Below are 22,970 nucleotides of genomic sequence, written 5' to 3' on the forward strand. Positions count from 1 at the left end.
TTATTCATTCAATTTTCAACAGGTGTTCGATTGACTCCTCCCAGCTGATGACACAATTCGTGACATCCACCGGTATGCTATCGGTGTATCGGGTGTTGGCCTGTTCGAAAACTGTTCGCCTCTTTCCAATCGAAACTTGTTTCGAACGCATCCCAGTCTCTTGTTCCTGGTTTGTGGATGGAAGCTTGCTCTGTTGCGACGAGTATGGCACCGTTTGGTCCATCGATTTTGAAGAGAAACATCGGATTCGAACGGTGATCCAAGCTTCTTCCTTCGATCATGTTTCTTTAGACAAGAATCCTAACCTAATTTGTCACGCCGATGGCGTGTTACTCGTATCTACGTCGAATCATCGCATCCAAGCGACGGTATAATACGGTATCATTAAATTAGAAATATATAACGTTTACTCACGGATATCTATTCACTTCTAACTGTTAGTTTTATAGGAAATCGCGAAAAGATCGAAACGACGAGTGGAAAACAGCTTGGAAGACTTCGTTGCCTTCGTATCCGAGGCACGCGGAAAGCGATCCATCTCACGATAGGATATTGATCCTCGGGGAAAATGGGGATCTTTATGAATTGCTTGACGCGTTAAGCGATAATCCTCGACTCGAATTTTTAGTAGTACGGAAGAATGTAAAATACGTTAACATAGTTTCGTTGCAAAAATCGTATTTAGGAACTTTGGATCAAGATGATCGATTTGCGATTCTCGATGTTAAGATTGGCAATCTTGTTTGTCCGTCTACGCTATTGGCGCATCATGGTAAAGGTCGGTCAAGAATAGTTACTTTTTAGTTAATTCTTAAAACTAGAGCAATCGTAACGAGAGCAATTTTTGTCTCACTCAGTTGCCGACTTGGTCTCGCATCCTGCTTTACCGATTACGGTAAGCTGCAGTTTCACGGGAAATTGTCTTCTCATCGACTCGTCGACGATAACGCATGGTCCAAGAATCGCCATTTGCGTTCATCTTCAACGAGAAGCCTTGGATCGCATTAAATTTTCCGAAGGAGGTCGTTTATTTGGCGTTGCCTCGTTTCAAATCGGTCGATTGTTTCTTTTACAAGTATGCATCGTCTCGAACGAGTCCAAGAAACACATGAGAGTGGCATCTTGGTTAGAACTCGAACGAAAGGTAAGCTATCAATTTCTCGAGATTTTTTCCATCTGACTCACAGACACCTGTTTAGATGATCGATTTTCTCATCTACGAAATGGACGAAGATCGTTCCGCGAAGGTATTGTGTCTCGTTGGAAACGAAAAATCAAGCGATCCTCGTGCAGGAAACGAAATTGTCGTGTACTCGTGTCGACTGTTCGATCGAGATCTCTGCGTCGAGAACGCGGATCGTTCGATCAAGCTTCTCTCTTCCTTCGAACGCATTCACCACGGAAGAGAATCGAGCCGCGAGATAATCGGGATCCCGTATCTCACCAAACAATTGCATCGAATCGAATTGAAGGTAAAAATAATTTATTCTAAAGCAGACAGCTTTTAATATGATTCCAAATTAAAATAAGAAACAACTATTTATTTCAAACCGTACGAACTGTAAGAATCATTGGCCAAAAAATTTATAGGCAAATTTTCAAGATACGCTTCTCGTAGAAGCTCTACCGTCGCTTCACCAAACCAGAGGGATCACGATCTCCTTTCATCGCTCAAAATCTCGCGATTCTCCAAATCTGATCACCTGCGGCTTCGATGGATTGATCGTGCGCAGAGATTGTGACGAGCCAAGGCGGGTATTTAACTTGTTCGCCGCGCATCATCGAGCGGAAGGTGGCTGTCGATTCGCCTCGCTCGTCGGCGACTCGCTCGTCTCACTGGGAAGGAACGGGGATCTGGTCGCCAACAGGTCACCTTACCGGTTTCAATTTTCTTTTCGTTTCACCAATCGATGAGGACATCTAACGACCGTGTCGTCCATCGCGATTAGGATTCTTGGACGAGGTTCGAGCTGCTGCGAAGGGAGAAAAATCGAACGGGTGGACACGATCGAGGTAGAGGAGGATCAGGAGGAAGAGACGTGGATCGAAGGGGCGATTCGCAAACGGTCGATGGCCGAAGAGAGAGAAACTCTGACGACGCGTCTCTCTGTTCTTAAAGATTGGAACGAGTTGAAGAGTCGGGTGAATATTTATTAACAATTTTCCCCCCTCCCAATCACGATCTCTTTTACCGTCTTTCACGTAGATATACGTAGAATATTGATATATATTCCTGATATGTTTGTCGAGTGAAAATAAATACAAGGATAATATGAAAGGAACGAAACGTAATAATTTAATAATTCAAGTAGAATCATCTTGATATCCTTGAAGAACGTGCGATTAAATTAAAAATGAATTAATAGTGTGTAATAAAATAATGTGCTTGTTTTATCCAATGACAGGTGAAAACGTTGCTCGACGAGAACGAGAAGTCGCCATTAAGTACTCGCCTTCCGATATCCGCGTTCGATGTGAACAAGGAGGGTCGAGAACTCGCGTTAGAAACGGCCAAGGCAAAGGAGAGACAATTGGCAATAGACGCGGAGGAGCGAATCGCGCGATTACAACGCTCGACCTGTTACTTGCGCCAACGATTCCTGGATCCATTAATTGTCCGACCGAGAAGCATTTATTCGTTCTTTGATCGATCGAAGGTTACCAATTATCCTCTTATGCAATTAACGCCTCGAGAGGCGGAATTTCCGTCACCGTGTCGTTTCTCGATGGACATCAGGGAACTGGTATCCAGGTATTCTTAAAATATATTTTATCTACTCTATCCTTGAAATTTTTTGTTTCTGTTTATTTTTTAATATATTGGATAATTGTTTCTCTCTAATTTTCTTCTTTATTTGCTTGTTCTAAGAAAATTTAGAAAAGAAATTAAAAAAAGAAACAAGATTGACAGATCGATTTCATCCGTCGTCACGAATCTGTATTAGGTTGAAGAAAGAGGAGAATCCACAAACGATGGACGAGAACGCGTGGAATAATTGTCGTCACGACTTCGTGGACGTTTTCGAAACTTGTATTGTTACGGATCAGTGGGAACGAGAATTGAAGGAAAAATTCAACGAACGGTTCGAGAGAATACGATTCGCGAAGCAAAAAGAAATGAGAGCGATAACCGAACGCGCGAAAGAAGCAAAACGTCTAGTTCTTGAATTGAAAAGTGTGTTCAACGTGGACGCGAGTTCGAGCCTCTTCGAAGCACCGGATTGGCATCGAAAGGAGATATTGGAAGATACTTTCGATCGAGACGAGGAATCGAACGATTGCGCTCAATCGAATAAATTGGACGAAAATGTTGGTTGCGAAGGAATATCCACAGAGTCGAAAGTTGAAGAGTTTTATCAAAAGGCGCTCGACAGAATGATGGATGGTGTTCTAGAAGTTAGGTAGTGAGATTAAGGTTATATATATGCTTATGTAAAATATCTCGTGTCCTTGATTCGTAATTTCGCATTTCACAGATTGGAACATAACGCGAAGAGAAGAATTCCAAGACCGGACTGCCTTCGAAAAGATCCTTCCGCTTATACCGAGGAAGATATTCGTTCGATCGAATCGTACGAGGGGAAGATTCGCGCTCGAGAAATTGATCGAGCAAAGTACAAATTGATGTTAGAATCTGAAATCGAAAGGCTCAGAGGTAATGATTTACATGTATGTAGTTATTATAAAAAACGAGTGATCAGCGATACTACAATGATTTTATTTCCAGAAGAATTCTCGAAGGGTGTGAAATCTTTTGACGACGAGCTGAACGATTTGGCCGCGGAAAAGATACGAGTCGAGCGGTCGATACTCTCGCAGAAGCTGTTCAGAATGCAAGAAATTCTTCGGCGCAGAAAAATCGTTGAAACGAAACGAGAAATTCGACGCGTCATCGACGAAGAACTAGTTTCCGCGACGGAGGAGGCGCGTATTTTTGCCGAGGAGCGGGATTTGTTCGAGGCGGGTGTCGCCGAGCTGAGAATCGGCTACGAAAATGCGCGGAAACGGGACAAATTGCTCGAGGATAAATTTCGATTTGAATTCAAAGAGTTGAAGCCATCGATGGTGGAGCATCTGTTTCGACAATATCGGAAGAGACCGAGGGTGTTGGCTGGTGGGCCATGCGGCACGTCACCCGCGTTCCTCGCCGAATTCGTTCTTTGCGTGGTCGAACGACGAAACTCGGATCTCTTGCCTCGAGAATGCTCCAACTATTTGCGAGCGATCGATGAATTGGAGGCAATACCGGAAGGATTGCCGTGTCGACTCGAGCCTGATCATTGGCGCCTGCTTTGTCGTCTCAGAAGGCTAAAAGTGGAAGCCGAGACAAAGGTGAACAAATTCGCAACAATTCAGAGATAAGGTTGATTAATTTAAGAAAAAAAAAAAAAATAACATTCTACCGTTATTAATTTCGAAGGTGAACAGTTGCGCGATCGAGCTGGCAGAAGCGGAACAGAGTCTGGCGTTTCTGCGAAACATGTGCTCCACGAGTCGAGACAAAGTCGAACGATGCAAACAGAAACTGGAACACTTGGAAAAATCTCTGTCCGATCTAACCGATGATCGAGAAATCGCATTGCTTTTGAAAATGGAACAACTTCGAATTAGAGCTAAGGGTTGTCCGAAATCCGATTGGCAGGATGCGGTTGTAATATCGCAGGAGGAATTGACTCGCGTAAATCAAGCGATCTCGAAGGCCGAGCGAGAAAGATCGGTCGCCCAACGACGACTCGCGAATATAAAGGACCTCGTTTCGCTCGAGGAGTGGCATCACGCTTGCGCGAAAATGAGAATGGAAGAATTGCAGGAAAACGCGAAAGACCTCGATTTAGTTAAAGTATAGTGTTTTTAATCTTTCGAATTAAGTAGTTTTTTTTTTTTCTATTTAAATTAAATGTAAATAACATGTTAATGATTTTCTTAGGTAAGCAGAATTGTACGCGAATGTTGCCAGCGTATGGAGCAGGGATCGTCGGCAAAAGATGAGAATGCTCGAGTTCAAAATCTTCTGCGTGTCCAACAGAAGGTGAGCAATCTTTGAAACCGAATTTGTCGAAATGTAATAAATTCGTGAACGGAGAATTTTCGTTTCAGTGGTATCGAGACGTGGCAGAGCGAAAAAAGGTCAGGTTGGAAAAGATTACGAAGGAGATACGGATTTGGCAACGAAGAAACGCTTGTTCCGATATAAATATTAACCAATCGTCGATTCAAAGAGACGAGTTTATTACCGCGTTACGAGATCCGCTGCGATTAAACGTCGCCGCTTTTAGAACACGTAAAATCCGAGCGATAAGAAAAAGGGCGCGTCTCGCGCGTCAGATTCGAGACAATTTCGAACGATTGTCTATTCTTAAAAATATTTTAGAGATTTCTAAGTTGCGAACTTATCCAACTTTAAAGTTTAAACTTTAATGCATGGATATTAATATAGAGATATTAATATGAAAAAAATGGGATGGCATATTAGCAAAATAGTTATATAATTTTATTTATGGATGTAAAAATTTCAAATATGCAATTTCGATTTATTCTTAACGAACTATCGAGAAAAAACAATCAGAATAACATCCCTTATCTTCTTTCCAACTCACTCACTGTGACACATAAATATGTATGTATATATTATCTGGATAAACTTCAACATATACTCCGATAATATTAGATTTATTTATTCTAATTAATATATATTACCCTGTTATATATTTACCTTTTTAAGATCACAAGGATTTCCCCAAGTTGAAGCGATAATATTATGGGATTCCCCGAATACATTATTCGTCTTTTCCTCTTTGCTGAAGGAAAAAAACAATATTCCTTCGATATAAACAGCAAACGCGCTCACTCTCTCTCACGATAACGCAACGCAGGAATGATAAATGACAGAGAGTGCACGGGTCAAGCGGCTTATCAAGCCGCTTGTTTATGCTATTTTTCGCACGGTACGAACTTTGTGTGTCTTTTCTCTTTTGAAGAAGATACCGGTCAAAGAATCGTCGTTATCTTGACGCAAAGAAAATTCACGTCTCGTTTGCACACGCACACCGTGATACGATCGTGGCCAATCGTTTTATTCGTGATACGATCACGTATGCGCTTGTCCTTGTCGTCAATTAACTCATAAACCTGATGTCGCATTGTAAAACGAATACATGTGTACGATTCGGAAAAATGAGACGACAAATGACCAAGGAGGAGACCGCGCGGAGCCGGGCGAATCGGTGATTTGTGCGCATCGAGTGTCACTCCTGAAGAGGAGGAGGCAAGGAAAAGAGACAGAGAGAAAAAAGGAAAAACGAAGAAAAGGTGAAGGGGATTAGGAAGGGGGAGAAGAAAGAAAGAGAGGGAGAGAGAGGATGACAGAGTCGCGACGCATCGTCTATCTCAATCCTGATCACTCCCCTCCTCTCAGGTGCCAATATGAGGAAAAAAACACTCTTGTATATATAAGGAGGCATGGAAAGTTGCCTTGTACAATCACAAGATAGTTCGTCGCGAGTTTTTCATCCATTCACCTCTTAATTTTCGTACTCGGCGACGATTGTTGATTAACGCTTCGGAGATGATGCTCCGATGCAATATTTGGATCCTCGGGATCGTCGTGCTTTTCGTCAACTCGATCCTCTTTGTCATTGCCGCACAGGATTCCTCGGGACGAATCTGTAAGTAGAAACACGTAAATAACGAATTGAGATATTTTTTTTTAAAGATTCTTTTCGAAAATCTTTTTCTAACCAAACTTCTTTATTAAATTCGATGTATTTTGTCTTGTTATCGTAGTTACGATATGCGTCCCTGAAATATATTCGAAGGAGTGCGATGATATGAAAAAAGATTCCGCTGTCAAAGGAATTCCAGTTTCTTGTATTTCTGGCCGCGATCGATACGAATGTATCGAAAAAGTTGGAAAGAAAGAGGCTGATGTGGTAGCTGTCGATCCAGAAGATATGTATTTGGCGGTGAAAGATAACAAATTGGCATCGAAAGCTGGCTATAATGTTATCGAACAGGTACTTTTTGTCTTTCCTCTTCGTTTCTTCTTCATAATACATTTCTAAAATTTATAAAGTTATTCCTCAAAAGAAGATAAGATTTCATATATAAATGTACCTGCATTTTTAATCAATTAATAGGTGAGAACAAAAGAGGAACCGCGCGCACCATATCGTTATGAAGCAGTGGCTGTGATACACAAAGATTTGCCGATTAACAATGTGCAAGGATTGCGCGGATTAAAGTCTTGTCACACCGGTGTGGGTCGCAATGTTGGTTATAAAATACCGATCACCAAACTCACCGCTATGGGAGTGTTGAATAACCTCCATGATCCAGAATATTCAGCTCGTGAAAACGAACTGCGCGCTTTGAGCTCTCTCTTCTCCAAAGGATGCTTGGTCGGCACCTGGTCTCCAGATCCAGCGATCAATCGTAGATTGAGTAAGTTTCCTTTTCATTAATATCGATACAATGAATCAATCTTCTTCGACCTATATCATAACCTATAATATTAAGCGATCGAATCTAAATTCGATCCGATTATTTTGTATCTAACTTTACAGAGGAAACTTATTCGAATATGTGCGCTCTCTGCGAGAAACCAGAAGTTTGCGATTATCCAGACATATACTCAGGATACGAAGGTGCATTGCGATGTCTGGCGCATAATGGCGGAGAAATTGCTTGGACTAAAGTGATCTATGTGAAACGCTTCTTCGGTTTACCAGTTGGTGTAACGCCCGCGATTCCGACATCAGAAAACCCAGCAGATTACAGATACTTCTGTCCAGATGGCAGCAAAGTGCCTATAGACGCGAACACGAAACCATGTACTTGGGCTGCCAGGCCTTGGCAAGGATACATGACCAATAATGGAGTGAGCAACGTAGAGGCGGTTCAAAAGGTTTCTTTTTTTCTTATCCTTCCTTTAAGTCTCTTTTTTCTTCTTCTTTCCGATAAATCATTATAATTTGCGTAAATCTTTCAGGAATTGACAGATCTTGGTAAATTGGGAGAAGAAGAGAAGGCAGATTGGTGGAAAGACATTATGTTATTGAACGAAAAAACCTTAGCCGTTCCTGCACCGCCAGTGTTGCCCGAGAATCATCTGAAAAACGCAAAATACTTAGACGTGATTGAAAGGAACTCTGGAGCTACGGACAAGGTCATTCGCTGGTGTACCTGGAGCGAAGGAGATCTCGAAAAGTGTAAAGCTCTTACCAGAGCGGCATATTCCAGGTAACGTATTATTCTATATTATTTTGCTTCATATAATAGTATCATCTTCTCATTATTATATTATCTATATTTATTATCCATATTTCCCCAGGGACGTGAGACCCAAGTACGATTGTATACTAGAAAAGAGTCAAGACGATTGCTTGAAAGCTATCAAGGAAGATAACGCGGATTTGATAGTTGTCAGCGGAGGTTCGGTTCTTCGGGCGACCAAGGAATACAACGCGGTTCCCATAATCGCGGAATCGTATGGACCAGGCTCAACGAATTTCAATGAAAGGCCAGCTGTGGCAGTTGTTTCCAAGTCTAGCTCGATAAACAAACTGGGTAAGAAATAGCATTCCGCGTTCTTTGATACAATTATTCTTCTTTTCATGAACACACATTTTCACGAGTGCATCTATTTATTCCACGTTTCAGAGGATCTGAGGAACAAGAAGTCTTGTCACAGCGGATACAAGGATAACTTTGCTGGTTGGACAGCACCGATATACACATTGAAACGCAAAGGTCTGATAAAGTCGGAGAACGAGGCAGCCGATTTCTTCTCGGGATCGTGTGCACCCGGTGCACCGGTCGATTCGAAACTGTGCCAGCAATGTGTCGGTAAGCTTGCAAGCAACAATGATCGAATCCGACAGGCAACCAAGTGCAAAGCAACCAACGAGGAAACGTACAGAGGTGGAAAGGGAGCTCTCACGTAAGTTTAATTCAATAAGCTTAATCTGATCCACGATCGAATCGCAATGTAATTTTTTTTTTTCTTTTTCGTTATTTTTAGTTGCCTGTTGGACGGCAAAGGAGACGTCGCGTTCGTACCACTGACCGCTCTATCCGAGGAAGGCGTACAGAACAAAGATCTCGCTCTGATCTGTCCGGATGGTGGCCGCGCTGAAATCAATGAGTGGGAACGATGCAACTTGGGACTGGAACCGCCAAGAGTAATCCTTAGTTCAGGTGCTAAGAGTCCAACGGTCTTGGAGGAATTAACTCACGGTACATTAGCTGCCAGTACTCTTTACTCGAAGCGACCCGATCTTTTGCACTTGTTCGGTTCTTGGTCCAATCGGCCGAATCTCTTGTTCAAGGTAACGAAACAATTTCCTCTTCTTTTCTTGCCAATCACAGAATGAATCCAATTAATTTTCACACTTATTACATTACAGGACGAAGCGAAAGATCTCGTATCGGTGAACAAATCGTGGAATAGATGGAACGATTGGCAAGAGATACAAAATAATTACGGTGCTGCTTAAAATTGGGAATTGAGTGCCGCTTTTCGTCGTGAATTATTTAACGAAACACGATGATGATGTATTATCAAACGCTGAAATAAAATGCCATAGCAACAGACACTATCGATATTTTTATTTCAACGATCTATCTTATTATTATCTCTTCACACATTCATACACTCGCTCACTTTCTTTTGACTTATAATATAGCAATAAAAATAAATAAAAATTGCAAATGATAGTAATAAAATCGTTTTACGGATCGAAATATATCTCTGTAGAAGACAGCTTGGTAACCAGCTCCAAGAAAAATTGCGATATGCGACCGTATCTACTGCGATTGTATTTTTTGTACACCATATCGAAGCCATGGACTTTTTGCCCAGAATGTAACACACGTCGCAATATCAAAACACGCGTTTCATCGATCTCCTTATCTTGAAACCTAGAAATAATCGCAACGTTCTATAATTAAAATTAAGTTTAAGAAAACTCGCGTGCAGATAAAATGAAGCGATATTAACTTATCATCCGGTGAACGTGGAATAATAGCAAAGAGCAAACCTCTCCAGAACAACCATCGAGGCGTGTTATCTATGAGACCAAGCACCAGCTCTATTATCGTTAGGCTAATCAATCTTGCCGGTATTCGACAAAAATGTTCATCTATCAACGTGATGTCGATCTAAAAATTTCACAAGATTTAACAGTGATCAGAAATCAGAGAATAGAGAGAAATGAAAGAAAATATTTCGTACCAAGTAACAGCCACAATGATATAAAAACACAATCATCTCATTGGATATATCGATATAACGTATGCAACTTAACAGATGATGAGAGAACAGAGAAAATGCATCAGCAAATGTGATGTTGAAATCAAGAACATGCAAGATCTTTCTCTCGTACATCATAAGCAGATTCTCTCTTCCTATGTAGAGATCCTGGGCAAGGCTCACTATTGCGTTAGCCTGGAAAAATCAAATCGAACAAGAAAATAATTTTATCAAAATCTTTACTCGGGCATCTCCTTGCTTACCGTTGGAATTTTGTAATAATTTTCTTGTTTCTTGAGCGCGATCCACAGACTAGCCAGTGCCGTTAATTGGAAGAACATCGTCTTCACCGAAACTTTGTCCATAACGGCATCGAACAACTTTACCGACTGATACACGATGTACGAAGGGAATCGACAATGATTCTACGGATATTAAATAAAATTTTTGTTAGGGGAAAATCGATTCATCAGCGTGCATTTGAAGAAATACAATTATTTCTTCACTGTACTTACTCCAACGCGTATCATAAACGCGACGACTAATCTCCTCTGCTCGGGATTAATATGTTTCGTTAAAAAATTAGCCGACAATCGTGGAGATCTCTCTTCCCTTTCACGCTCGATCATCGGTACATCATCGAGATACTCCATGTAGAACATCAAATCGCAGAAAGAAGAATTCCGTTCGGGTGGAATGATCTCGTTGAACTCAAGTTTTTTCAAATTGGTTTGTCGATTTATCACCTTATAATAAACAATAATCGATATTTTCAATATTCGGGACAAAAATTGAAAAAAATTTGCAAGAAAAAAACGAGATTCTACCCTAAGAGGTGTCGATGGTGCTGGAAATGAGGGTACCTCATCAATAGGTGTTGCCACTCTTTCAGACAATGTACTTCTTTCTCTAGAGAAATTCTTCGTTGCATTTTTCTCATCTTTTTCTCTGTGAGAAAAAAAAAGTTACTTAAAAAGTGTTGGAAGGTATTTATTGAAAGATAAAAAATAGATAAATAAATAAATAAAATTCTCAAAATTCATACTCGTTACTTTTATCCTTGATCTTGTTTTCAATTTGTGAAGCTCCGCTTCCGAATGATTTCCATATATTTCTCGATGCGATTAAGCTTTTCTCTGTCAAGTCGAAGTTGAAACGTTGCGCATGCGAACTAGTCGCAGTCTCGATCGATATCGAGCGTCTCGGAATGATTCGTGTACTTGTTTGCAGCGGTCGTACGGAACTCGATTTTACTCGGCAAGGTATCTTGGACCGAGGAAATTCGATCATATATCGACATTCGGGTGGGGATCGTTTTTGCATTATTTTTCTCGATTCCGTCTAAAAAAAAAAGAAAAATAATAAACTAATGAATAAAAAGAAAAAAACTAAAATTTGATTTGATTTACCTGTTTCAGATTTTCGCCTTTTTTAAAATGCGACTCTATTGAATCGACCGATGTCATATTGGAAATACGATGCGTTTCTGCTTGAGAATCGCATACATGCGAAATTTTATTTGCATCGTCGCAATGAACGTGAAACGGCATCTTTTTACCGGATACATTCCAAAGAGAACGATTCGTTCGACTGCGTTCGTTCAAGACTTCTTTTTTTAACTCATTGTTCGAACTGAGGGGCTGAGTAACGTTCAAACATCTATTAATGAAATCGATATAAAATCATGAATGTAGAAACATTGATAAAATTATTATGTTAATATAATTAATTTTTGTTTTTCTATCAAATTCACAACGTTATTAAAAATCTCGAAAAATCGTACTTTTTACTATGAAAACACATCAATTTTTAAATTATTATTTAAATACCTCTCTTTTGACTGGTCAATCCCTCGGTTCGAACTTGAAGAGATACGTTGCGTTCGACATGTTGTATCACCCGTGAAAATTATTTTTCTACCACCGATCGTCGCGTTCTTCGCAGAAGGGCACTCATTTTCTTTCCCACTCGGTAATAAAATTTCTTTTGACGAGATCTTTCTCTCAACGGAAACCTTGTTTCGCGTTGTATGAGCTATTTCGGTTTTGGATAAATTACTCGTCATTTCTTCGTTTCCACGTGAGTTTGATTTTACGTGATCGCTACAAGAAAGCGTGAACAACTGTCGTCTCTTGCTCGTCCGGACGCGTGCCAGCTCGATCGTTTGTTTATATATTACGTGCGATCTTGGACGAACGTTGAAGAACGCGACGACTCGCGCGAACGATTCAACTCGACAAGTGTGCGCGGCTAATTCGTCTTGGATCGTCGTTCTCGATTTCGACCGATCAATCGCTCTACCAACAATAACAGGCAGACAATGGAATAGACGGCTATCAGAAAAAGGAGCAACGGTGCCGCGTCTTCCAATTCTACCGAGCTCCATCCTTTTTTTGTCTGGAAAAAAAGAAGAAGAAGAAGACACTTGTTTGCGATGCGATCATTGAAGAATATTAATATTAAATATTAAAGTTTTTATTTAACATTAAAAATAATACCCGTCTTATCTCGTTCGACCATTCGATCTTGAGGAGCCGTTGAAGAATTCCGCTGTCCCGCAGTAAAAGAATGCTGTGGAAAAAAGGAGAAACGGAGGACGATATAAATTATAAAAATCGTATCAATAGTCAACAACATCTCACTTGGTATCGATAATGCCACGGTAAGGACTTTGAAACGGGACCGCCATGGCTATTGTCACTTGCATAATCGCGTCCAAAGGTTCAAGCACGCAGTCCACTTTTCCTTGCAGCAGGGAAGCCATATTGTCCAACGTCATGAACGCATAATTCTTCTCCCGGCAAACGCGTTTCAAACCATCGATATAATTCACAGGCAGATCGGTCTCTCTTGTCAATAGCTCGTCGAACATGATAGTGAGCACGGTATCGGTCGTGTTCTGATCACAAAAAAAAAAAAAAAAATCCACAATTGACGAATCAACGAAATTTAATCAATTTAATTATTTCAAACAATCTGTCATTACCTGAAAGAAAGTGTATTCGGCCGAATTAGCAACCACCGCGAACCGATAGCTACCATCCTCGAGTAAACCTTTCATCGTGGTGAACGGCATCGCGAACGTTTTGATGGCCAGGTAACTGATCAAAGCTGCCGAGTATGCAGCGATCACTACCACAGCCGTCAAATGGACGCTCAGATGCACCATCCTCGTTGGATCCAATAAAGACTGATCCATACCTGTTTTCGGATCATCCTGTTCCAATTCTAACCTCTTCACGAGCACTGACTCGATTCGAACGATCGCCGTTTACCTTGTCCGCAGAACACGCCGAAAACGTGGAACAGGATCTCGAATAAATGGTTGGAGGGATAAGGCCTGCCATCGATCGAGGAGAGCCACTTGATTCGTCTCGAGAATGCGTCGATTCCTGCGATAGTTAGAGTCACGATCACAATAGTCAACGCTATCGCGTTCCAAATGTTCCACGCGAACGGTGCCAAGTATGCGTTCCATTTCACCGCTGTCGTGTCCGGTCTCCTGATGTATACGCGACATCTGAAGAGAAAGAAAGGAGAGAGAGAGAGAGAGAGAGAGAGAAATAGAAAAGGAAGAAAAGGAAAATGGAGGATGAAGGGAACTCACTTGCTCGTGTAAATGGGAGTCGTAAATTTTAGTACGTCCAACCTGTTGGAAGACATCATCATCTCGGTGGCGATCAGATCCGCCTCATCCTCTAACAACATCCGAATCGAACCTGTCCACGAACCGTTCAACAATTGGACGCCCCACGTCTCAGCTTCCTTGTATGAAAAGCTGAAAATTCAACATTATGAGCATCGTTTATTCATTTTTCCGTAAACCTAACCTAACCGATCAAACTCGTGACTTTCTCGCGAAGTTGTCGGTGAGTCGAAACGTGATCCCGAAACGGGCTTCGCTTCGAGGAAGGAGAAAGGAGAGGAAGGATACGGGTGGTCGACGCGGGAACTATGTTACGCGGTTTCGCTTTAAAATGTCTGGAACCCGTTAGAGGAAATTCCCTGTCGTACGTGAATTCATTCCCTTACACGATGATGATTAATTAAAGATAACCTTGTGAATTAACGATAATCACAATCCGTCTTCCGGATTAAAATTCATCCCCAATTTTCGTTGCATTTCAAGGAAATTATCCTTTCAACGGAGGAGAGATCTTTACAATTGTACGTTTACGTAGAATCAAACATTTTTTTTATCTCTATCACAGATGCACGGCAATATGGCGTAACAAACAGACGGTCGTAATTCCTCATCGTTATTACGAAAGATTTCGTCGAAGCGGTGACGGTCGAAAGAGGGAATGGTTCGAGGAGAAATCGGCTGCCAATCAAGAGGAGTATTTTAGGAAGATAACGGCCAGACAATTGAAGGAAATACGCGAGCGTAGCATCAAGAAGAAAGCCGAGTGTGAAGCTGAGTGTAAAGAGAAGTGTGACAAGAAGTGTAAAGAGGAATGTAAAGAACAGGATGAAAAAGAGGCCACGTCTACAGCAAATCATAAAAAAGCAAGCGATGCGATAAAGTGCAATCCGAGTGACGACTCGGCATGCAATCCTGCGGAAGCAGGATCAAACGATGCTCCTATCGATAGGTACTTACATTACATTAGTTTTTCAATTAACTATAAGTTAAATTATTAATAATCATTGACCGATGTACTGACGTGCAATTCATTCCTTGTTGCAGTAGTTGAATAACCTCGCCGAAAAAACCAGTGATGAATGGCTGGCCAGTCTCATCGCGGGAAATCCGTGAGATAGGAGGATCCTATCAATAGGGAAAAAACATTGTAAACATTAATCTATGCGACGAGAGAATAAATAGGGAAATTTTTAACTTTTATCTATATAAAAGAGATTGATGAAGCTTTGATGATATAAGATTTATTAGAAGTAAATATTTCTTTGTATGCATGTCATTGTAAATCTGCGACAAACAATAGCATTTTACGACTCACGTTAATGGCAACCACCCTTATGTTATGCCCGTGTAGATCGTGCCTGCGTTGATACAATCCGAGAAGAGGTCCTTGGAATCCATGACTCGAATTCCACATACCGAACATCATTGATCTCAGATAATCCTCTTTTCCGATTCGATACACGTCTTGAATTATCTCGGTTCCCTGCGAATCTCTTTGAGTCACCATAAAAACACAATCGAAAGGTATGTAAACGTCTGACAAAAACTCTTCGAATCTAGTCTCGTCCCTTAGGAACAACAACCATGTCGGATAAGCCATCGTAATCCACTTGGACACCTATTAACACTTCATTTCAGTCTTCTTAGATTTTTTTTAATTTAATTTTTATTGTCACTCACCGAAACGAATTGCTCCCTGATCTCTTTGAAATCGTTCAACAACACGAACAACGGCCTCTTGATGTGATGATAAGTTTTCTCTACCTAAAACGATAATATATTTCATAAATCCATTAATATTAAATTTAATAAAATCGATTAAATAAATTAAATATTAATATTAAATTCACGAAATAATTTCACAATTAACCTACTCGATTCTTGAACATATGAAAATCCATGATCACAGTTCGAATGTGCAAATATTTGCTAAATTGCGTTTGAAGCGTCAAAAGTCCGTCCATTTCTTGCAAACCTGAAAAACCAATCAACTTTTCAATTTTCGCCAATATGCATTACCTTCAATCATCATCAATGCACTCACCTTCCTCTTCTATTAATTTTGAAGAGCCATGGAAAAGTATGATGCAAGTGTTGTTAAAGTAATCGTGAACTCCTTTGATCAAATTTTCGTACACGTAATACGGTCTTATTAAAATGGATTCAGCTTCCACTGGTAAAATATCGAGATACACGCAACTCGAAACGCACAACAATAATAATATTGTATGAAATTGAAAGTTCGTCATAATGTATCTCGTCATAATGTCGTATTATTCGCGAGATCGATTCGTATCACTAGTGACTCGTTCACGGTCGTCACGCGACTGATTTTACTCTCTACTAATTTCCAGAGCCCAAGAATCAAAGCTCAAACGTAACTCTTTATTCAAGCCAAGCCAATTGATCGTGATTTGCAAAATCGCGTTTAATACAATAGGACTGAACAGTGAAAACCTGCAATCGAATAGGATGCGAGCAACTAGGAGATCGAACAATCGATCAATCGAATCAGATAAGAACACAATCGAACGATCTCTGCTTCTTTGAAGCGATAGTTGCCTAGTCCGCGGTATCGATTAAAACACGGCAATGTTGCTTTACGGAAATCGATTACGATAAAAAATTGCTCTCGTTTCTAACGATGATCTCTTGCAGCTTTTTCAAATTTTATTACTTCTTTGAATCTTCTCACGATCGATTTTTACATGTCGACTTCGATTCGAATTCGATTCTCTTTACACGCGATATTTGCATTAGCATTAGCATTAGCAAACAGGAGAGATTCTACAACCTTTGTGATCCTCGTATTTCTTGTGCGAATAATTCATTTCCTTCGAATAATTCTAGTTGTTAGCTTCGTGTCAACATAACGTTGTGATCGAAACGATGGAAATTTGATGAAATTTTTTTCCTTGGAATTATGCGATAAATATAAATTTTTCGTGATCAATCCATTATTAATATATATATTTATCCCTCTGACGTAAATCCAGATAAAGGATTCGGTAATAAACGTCGATTAAACGCGATAAATGCAAGTAAATTAACCTGTAAAATATTCGACCAATGCAATTTTCCGTTTAATTGTGTATCGCGTGACATGCAAATGCAATTATACATAGTAAATTATCATCGATAATGAGTCAAATGATAGGTTTATCGTGCCAAGGACCCGATAAAGGTAAAAGCAGAAATTTACGATTTTCCAATTCTTGAATCGAAAGTCGAGTCGAAGTTTACGGGATCTACAATTCGGATCGAATGATTCACGATCATGAATACCTCGATTATTTTTTTACTGTTAACATTTCTCTGTGTGTGCTGCGAAGATCAAGGTACGAATCAAAGATCTATCGATCGATCGATCTAGTATAATATAATTTAACCGCTAATATGATCATGTTGCAGTGAAATACAATTCGAACAACTATCACAATGTCCAGACTAATTCGAGTGACATCATTGATGAATTCACGTTAAATTTTGTTAATCAATCGACGCACAAAATGATAAAGATCTTTTGCTTTATCGATTCGATTTTCTCCGATGTAAAAACGATAAATCACTTGTTCGAACTCAAAATGACAAACAACAATCTTACACAATCGTACTTCAAAATCGATTGCCCAAAACGAAAATATCGAAGATCGATATTTGGCATAGAAGAATCGAACTTGATCCAATATCCGATGAATTACTTGCTATCGTCGATTAGATCGATTGCAAATGTCGCTATCAAGCCAATGTCTTGGACCACGAATCAAGTATTAAATTTAATATATGAGTTTATGATAAATGTAGCACTTCCCTGGCTCTATCGTTTTCTCAATGAAATCAAAAAATTAAACATTTTACCCTCACGTTTGAACGATTTAATCGAATTGTTTAACAACATTTATTATCTTATGAAATTTTTTGGTTACATTAACTGATTCTCCTAGTTTTTAAATATCTATATATTATATAGCTAATAACGATATTCATTTTATTGCCTTTTTACGAAACGAATCTTATAATAAGTTTTCTGCCCGCACATTCACTTTTCTTCATTTCCTATCTTTGTTTCCTGTTTTACATTCGACTTACGAAAATATTTGTAAAAAGCAACGAGAGAAATCATCTTTATAGTTCAAGAAAATGCGGGTATTATGTGTAAGTATCTAATCCATGATTGTTATTAAAATTGTTTGCAAAAGCGATGCGGGAATGAATAATTGTTTTTTTTCCCATTTTTCTTTCTTATCTAAAAAAAAGATTTTTTAAAGAATATTTGACTTCTTTTAAATTAATATTCAAATGATAATGCACATTATTCTATCTATATCATTTCTGTTTATTAACATAAGTGGTTAAAAAAATAATAGATAATAGCTAATGAACGATGTATCATAAAAATAATTGTTATAGTCTTTAAGCGGTAAATTAACCATTACATATTAAATACAATATTTTCCTGAACATTATAATTTAATCGATCCAAATATTAAAGACACTGCTCAATCCTTCATTGAAAATTTTCACTCTATTATAATAAAATAAATAGAAATTTATTTTAAATCTACGATTCAGAATCGGTTCGTTGATCGCTCGAGAAATATAGCATCACGTCCTCGTTAGAAACAATATTTATCGAAGAACAGCGAAGAGACACGAACATGTGTAAAATTGTAGGTTACGTAAACCGAAGGACGCTTCTAAACGAGCACCGTGTTATCGTGTACCGTTCATACACGGAATCCGGGAAATCGAATCGGCGAATAGCCGGCTCGAACGGCCGGAAATATTTGACCAATCGCGATAAGCATCGATGCACCGAGACGAGTCATTTTGCGCATGACGACCAAGCCTTTTTGTCGGTTACGACCATAAGCGTCCGTAAAGGCACGTTCAACCGAAGTTTGGTTCCACCATTAATCTATGACCTCAGATTGCCCAAATTCCACGATATTCAAATATCTTAAAATCACTTTACTAATATGAACTTGTCACTTGTCTTCAAATATTCTTTCAAACTTTAAATGAAGTCGATTGCTTTCAATTTTCTTTGACTTAAAATGATAGGTCTTGAACGATAGATGTATATAAATTTCTAACAAATTCGCAAATGCGTGTTAACCTAAAATAAAAATAAATTAGATGAAAAAAATGTTTAGACTTTTGAAAAATAAAAAATATAATGGAATTTTATGGAGTGACGAAAGAAATATATGTCATAATAACTGATAGTTGTAACAAATAGAACGAATGAAATTAACATTTGACTAATTTGAAAGAGACTTTACCGCGTTACACCACATCGTGATTATTCGTTCGTGGACCGTCGTGCGCGCGCGGGCGGACGTATTCGTTTTTATTCGCTTTTCGCAACAATGCAGGTGAGCACATACGCATCTCCACCCGCGTGTGTCAGTTGATCGTGAAATTGCAATTTGATCGCATGTTTTTCGAACGAATTAAATCGATCGAAGTACTCGATTTTCTGAATTCCTATTTACGACAATGGATCGTTTATTGTACTAATCGCTATCCTGTCGAGTCTCTTGACAACAACGTTTCGCGCGTCTTTTATCGTTTTATGTTTACACGTCTACATTTATTGCACGTTGTTCCGCGAGAAATCGTAAATTTCGCTAGATCTTTTAGCGTTTTCGATCGATTACGCAAGCGATCTCGACGGTAGATCGTTGTGTGCAGGTCGAGGCAACGTTCGCGAAAATCCTTGGCACACAATATCGAAGCTCGAGAACCGTTTGCACCGCGCGATGCGAGCGGTAGACGAGCGACGAACATGACGACGATCGTTCGTCTTCTTTTAGGAATCGTGTTTTCCTGGTTTTTCGCAAAAACAGGTGACGATAATTGGACTATTAGATATATTTCTATTAGATATATCTATATATTTAATTCAACACGCACGGCCTCTATTATCGACGGCTCATTTACCATTGATTCCAACAGACTGTTGCTCGGCCATTACATGGGAAAAAATTGGTGGCGTTAAACCAGAAACGTTTGATTCGCAAACAATCCTCTTTAGCACGGTCAATTCGAACGGAATAACGAGATACTGCTTCGAAAGGTAATGCCAAGGAAAAGACAAACGAAATGAAAGAACGAAATCTGGTCATATATGCATTTCAGGTGCGAGCGCATAAATTGTACCGCATTCATAGTAGACTTTGGGAAACATATCTGCTACGCGATAGAAACAAAGGACGACGAGTTGATACCTGACCCGAATTTGACGTTTTATCATCGAGTTTGCGTGAGAGGTAAGAGGATTCGATCATTTTCAAACGATTATTCATCAATTGTAATTTTTTATTTTCAATTAGTTCCGATAAGCTGTACACGACGTAGACTTTGGCAAGTGGAGAGAAGCCCGGGAGCGGTGTTGATAGATACCAGCGCCTTACATCTGCCCAATCCAATTACAAGAAATCAGTGTTACGAAAAATGTATAGAGACAGGTAAGATCCAGATGTTAATAAACTGTCATTGAATCTGATTTATCTCCGATGAATGTCAAACATCGCCTCGATTTTCTTATAGGAGGAAGCTGCGAATCCGCGCAATTCCGAACATCGAAACCTCTCTCATCGAACGAAACTGCGCTCGGCCGATGCTCTCTCTCGTTGTACGAACGTGGAACCAGACCTCGAGCGTACAGAGCCTCGATGTACAGAGATGAATATCTTCGAGATCAATGTCGAAACCTGTGTGAGTACAAATTTCAAAAAAGACGTTTTAAAATTGAATAATAAAACATCCAATCTCCATTGATTACAGCTAATCGCGAATACTGTTCGTATGCGGAATTTCAAAATGTTTCGTTGCCATATTCGGACTTCGCTTTATCCAATCTTGACGAGGAGCAGGTAAGTTAAAGAAATTCTTCGGTACTTTACATTTCGTTTCATTGGACGGATCGATTCCGTGCAGTGCGAGAGAAGATGCGACGCAAGTATGGATGGTTTTATTTGTCGGGGATATACGTTCGACAATTCGTCCAGTAAACCAGTTTGCCTGTTACATTCGGAAGATACCACTAGTCTAGGGGTTAGCTCACTGATCGATGCTACAAAAACGATATACAGAGAACGGGAATTGTGTTTGGATTGTAAGTTGATCAAAGAGAAAGGAATCACGTACACAAGATGTTACAATATTCATCAGAACATTTTCAGAGAATCAATTCTAGCTACTATAAAAATTGACTTTCCAAGACTTTTCATAACCTACAAATATTGTAACACCTTGTGTTACAATATTTTTATACAATACAATAGCTTTTACGTTTCATTTTTCTTCTTATCAGTAAGAGTACAATGCAATGATTCAACGATGACGGTCATGTTGAGAACAAACGATCCCTTTTTCGGCCGAATCTATTCGAATGGATATGCAGATACTTGCAGCGTTCAAGGTACGGGCGGTAATCAAACGATGTTGATGCTACCCATCCCAACCGCAAACAATGTCCATCAAGGCAAACTACATTGCGGCCTGAACCCCGCTTTTTCTGTCGACGATCGAAATCGGCAAGTCGATAACAATTTTCTCTAAACTCTCTTAGGTATTCTCCATTTTATAGAAATAAATAAATTGATCATAGAACGCGACCATTGGTCTGGGCGACGATAGTCGTACAATTCAATCCAATCGTTCAACGACTCGGTGATCAAGCGATTAGGGTAGGATGCTCGTTGAGCGATCGAGAGCCACCAGAAGCGAAAAACATTACTGTTCATTCGAGTTTCAGTTTTCTCGATCCAAAGTGAGAACTTACTTTTCACTTCTGTGATTCTTATCATTCGTACAGAATTATTCACGATACATACATTTTCTATGTTTTTTAGCGCAGGAGTACCGCCAATCTCTTCGACAATAGTCAATGTATCCTCGCAAGTACCAATAGTCACTATGAGAATTTTAGACGAGAATATGAGAGACGCGATGGTCACGCATTTAGGTCAAAAGCTCATATTGAAAATTCAGTTGAGTCCACCGAACGGTAAGCAAATTATATTATACACATAAACACCTGATTCCTGATATAAAAATAAATCAAAAATATAGAATATTTTTTTAAAAAAATCGAATTTGAATTGTAAATATATATCTATACCTATGTATAATTTTTTATATATGGTTATAGGTCCTTATGATATCACTGCCGGTCATCTTGTAGCGAGTAGCGCTTCGGGTGATGCTTCTTATTTGTTACTAAACGAAGTTGGATGTCCTACAGATTCAACTACTTTTCCAGCGCTCACGAAAGATCCACTTGATGGTCGTTCTTTGATTGCAACCTTTACTGCTTTCAAATTTCCTAACAGTCAGATAGTCCGATTTAATGTAATCGTTCGATTTTGTTTGCAAAAATGTATGCCGGTAAGTTTGATTTACGTCCGCACTTTTTAATTTTTTTAATATTCGTGATGGTTGATTCAACGTGTATTGCAGACAGTCTGCAATGGCGATAAACTTTCCTATGGAAAAAGAAAACGATCTATCGAATCTGAGAATACACATTCGATTTATAACGATGAAACAACACAAATGTTTCAAAATGAAACACCGGAAGAATTACCGCTTTATCTCTCTATAATTGTACAAAATCCCGTTGCATCTTCGGCTGATCGTTTGTCTTCAAGAGAGAACGTATCTCCCGATACCGTATTGATAACCGGAGAAAGTAAGTTTAATAAATTTCTTTACTTTTATTTTCAGATAATTCTTTTTAGATTTCTTTTCTTCTTTTTAGATTCTATGGACGGATTGCTTTGCATCGATGCTAGTCTTGCCTTGAGCTTATTAATTATTTTATTGATCATTCAAATCACATTTATCGTTGGCTGTCTAGTAACTATTGCACAATATAGACGAACAGCCATACGAGCAGAAGAAGACAGAGCCAATATTCTGGCTAGACATCTCTACGGTATTCATGGAGGAAATCTTGAAATTGCACGAAGAGTCAGATGGGCCGATCATAATGCTTCCTCCGCGTCTCATGATTAACTTGCATAACCATCATCTTTCATCATACATACATACACACATACACTT

General features: G+C 39.4%; 6 protein-coding genes across 11 annotated transcripts; 5 read left to right on the top strand and 1 right to left on the bottom strand.

The window, feature by feature from the left end:
* The first annotated feature begins 184 nt into the window (after positions 1–184).
* LOC122713008 (cilia- and flagella-associated protein 43-like) lies at positions 185–6,351 on the top strand. 2 transcript variants are annotated; one of them, XM_043933124.1, is made up of 14 exons: positions 185–368; positions 450–778; positions 858–1,144; positions 1,200–1,472; positions 1,591–1,868; positions 1,950–2,142; positions 2,406–2,752; positions 2,946–3,401; positions 3,477–3,655; positions 3,728–4,332; positions 4,421–4,840; positions 4,928–5,029; positions 5,098–5,617; positions 5,723–6,351. In XM_043933124.1, exons 1-13 carry the CDS (start codon positions 322–324, stop codon positions 5,416–5,418), a joined length of 3,837 nt encoding a protein of 1,278 aa, XP_043789059.1. In that variant the 5' UTR covers positions 185–321; the 3' UTR covers positions 5,419–5,617; positions 5,723–6,351. The 2 variants fall into 2 exon arrangements, with proteins under 2 accessions (XP_043789059.1, XP_043789060.1); XM_043933125.1 differs by having other exon boundaries at positions 3,731–4,332.
* A 132-nt stretch (positions 6,352–6,483) lies between these two features.
* LOC122713012 (transferrin) lies at positions 6,484–9,591 on the top strand. Its single transcript, XM_043933135.1, has 9 exons — positions 6,484–6,665; positions 6,784–7,013; positions 7,137–7,440; positions 7,563–7,903; positions 7,988–8,238; positions 8,330–8,565; positions 8,659–8,938; positions 9,020–9,326; positions 9,405–9,591. Exons 1-9 carry the CDS (start codon positions 6,566–6,568, stop codon positions 9,492–9,494), a joined length of 2,139 nt encoding a protein of 712 aa, XP_043789070.1. The 5' UTR covers positions 6,484–6,565; the 3' UTR covers positions 9,495–9,591.
* On the bottom strand, positions 9,405–19,300 carry LOC122713011 (glutamate receptor U1-like). 3 transcript variants are annotated; one of them, XM_043933134.1, is made up of 13 exons: positions 19,181–19,300; positions 18,620–19,014; positions 15,940–16,352; positions 15,770–15,870; positions 15,576–15,659; positions 15,211–15,513; positions 14,917–15,020; positions 13,857–14,027; positions 13,525–13,769; positions 13,236–13,450; positions 12,892–13,148; positions 12,748–12,820; positions 12,362–12,646 (listed from the first exon to the last, which is right to left on the bottom strand). In XM_043933134.1, exons 3-13 carry the CDS (start codon positions 16,157–16,159, stop codon positions 12,500–12,502), a joined length of 1,920 nt encoding a protein of 639 aa, XP_043789069.1. In that variant the 5' UTR covers positions 16,160–16,352; positions 18,620–19,014; positions 19,181–19,300; the 3' UTR covers positions 12,362–12,499. The 3 variants fall into 3 exon arrangements, with proteins under 3 accessions (XP_043789066.1, XP_043789068.1, XP_043789069.1); XM_043933131.1 differs by lacking the exons at positions 13,236–13,450; positions 13,525–13,769; positions 13,857–14,027; ... (5 more) ...; positions 18,620–19,014; positions 19,181–19,300 and adding exons at positions 9,405–9,918; positions 9,998–10,158; positions 10,232–10,444; ... (3 more) ...; positions 11,295–11,590; positions 11,659–11,908 and having other exon boundaries at positions 12,079–12,646; positions 12,892–13,033; XM_043933133.1 differs by lacking the exons at positions 13,236–13,450; positions 13,525–13,769; positions 13,857–14,027; ... (5 more) ...; positions 18,620–19,014; positions 19,181–19,300 and adding exons at positions 9,749–9,938; positions 9,998–10,158; positions 10,232–10,444; ... (3 more) ...; positions 11,295–11,590; positions 11,659–11,908 and having other exon boundaries at positions 12,079–12,646; positions 12,892–13,033.
* On the top strand, positions 14,051–14,897 carry LOC122713018 (uncharacterized protein PF07_0086-like). The gene is made up of 2 exons (XM_043933146.1): positions 14,051–14,259; positions 14,461–14,897. Exons 1-2 carry the CDS (start codon positions 14,204–14,206, stop codon positions 14,891–14,893), a joined length of 489 nt encoding a protein of 162 aa, XP_043789081.1. The 5' UTR covers positions 14,051–14,203; the 3' UTR covers positions 14,894–14,897.
* Positions 16,968–18,097, top strand: LOC122713017. The gene is made up of 2 exons (XM_043933144.1): positions 16,968–17,233; positions 17,307–18,097. The coding sequence occupies exons 1-2, from the start codon at positions 17,173–17,175 to the stop codon at positions 17,828–17,830; spliced, it is 585 nt and encodes a 194-aa protein (XP_043789079.1). The 5' UTR covers positions 16,968–17,172; the 3' UTR covers positions 17,831–18,097.
* LOC122713010 lies at positions 19,290–22,933 on the top strand. Of its 3 annotated transcripts, none has more exons than XM_043933129.1 (13): positions 19,290–19,747; positions 19,857–19,977; positions 20,040–20,170; positions 20,234–20,368; positions 20,451–20,618; positions 20,688–20,776; positions 20,841–21,018; positions 21,217–21,439; positions 21,514–21,675; positions 21,758–21,912; positions 22,057–22,292; positions 22,365–22,596; positions 22,666–22,933. In XM_043933129.1, the coding sequence occupies exons 1-13, from the start codon at positions 19,687–19,689 to the stop codon at positions 22,920–22,922; spliced, it is 2,148 nt and encodes a 715-aa protein (XP_043789064.1). In that variant the 5' UTR covers positions 19,290–19,686; the 3' UTR covers positions 22,923–22,933. The 3 variants fall into 3 exon arrangements, with proteins under 3 accessions (XP_043789064.1, XP_043789065.1, XP_043789063.1); XM_043933130.1 differs by having other exon boundaries at positions 22,646–22,799; XM_043933128.1 differs by having other exon boundaries at positions 22,365–22,933.
* The last annotated feature ends 37 nt before the right edge of the window (positions 22,934–22,970 follow it).

Source organism: Apis laboriosa, unplaced genomic scaffold (assembly GCF_014066325.1).
Source record: "Apis laboriosa isolate Shangri-la unplaced genomic scaffold, ASM1406632v1 scaffold21_cov150, whole genome shotgun sequence".
NCBI lineage: Eukaryota > Metazoa > Arthropoda > Insecta > Hymenoptera > Apidae > Apis > Apis laboriosa.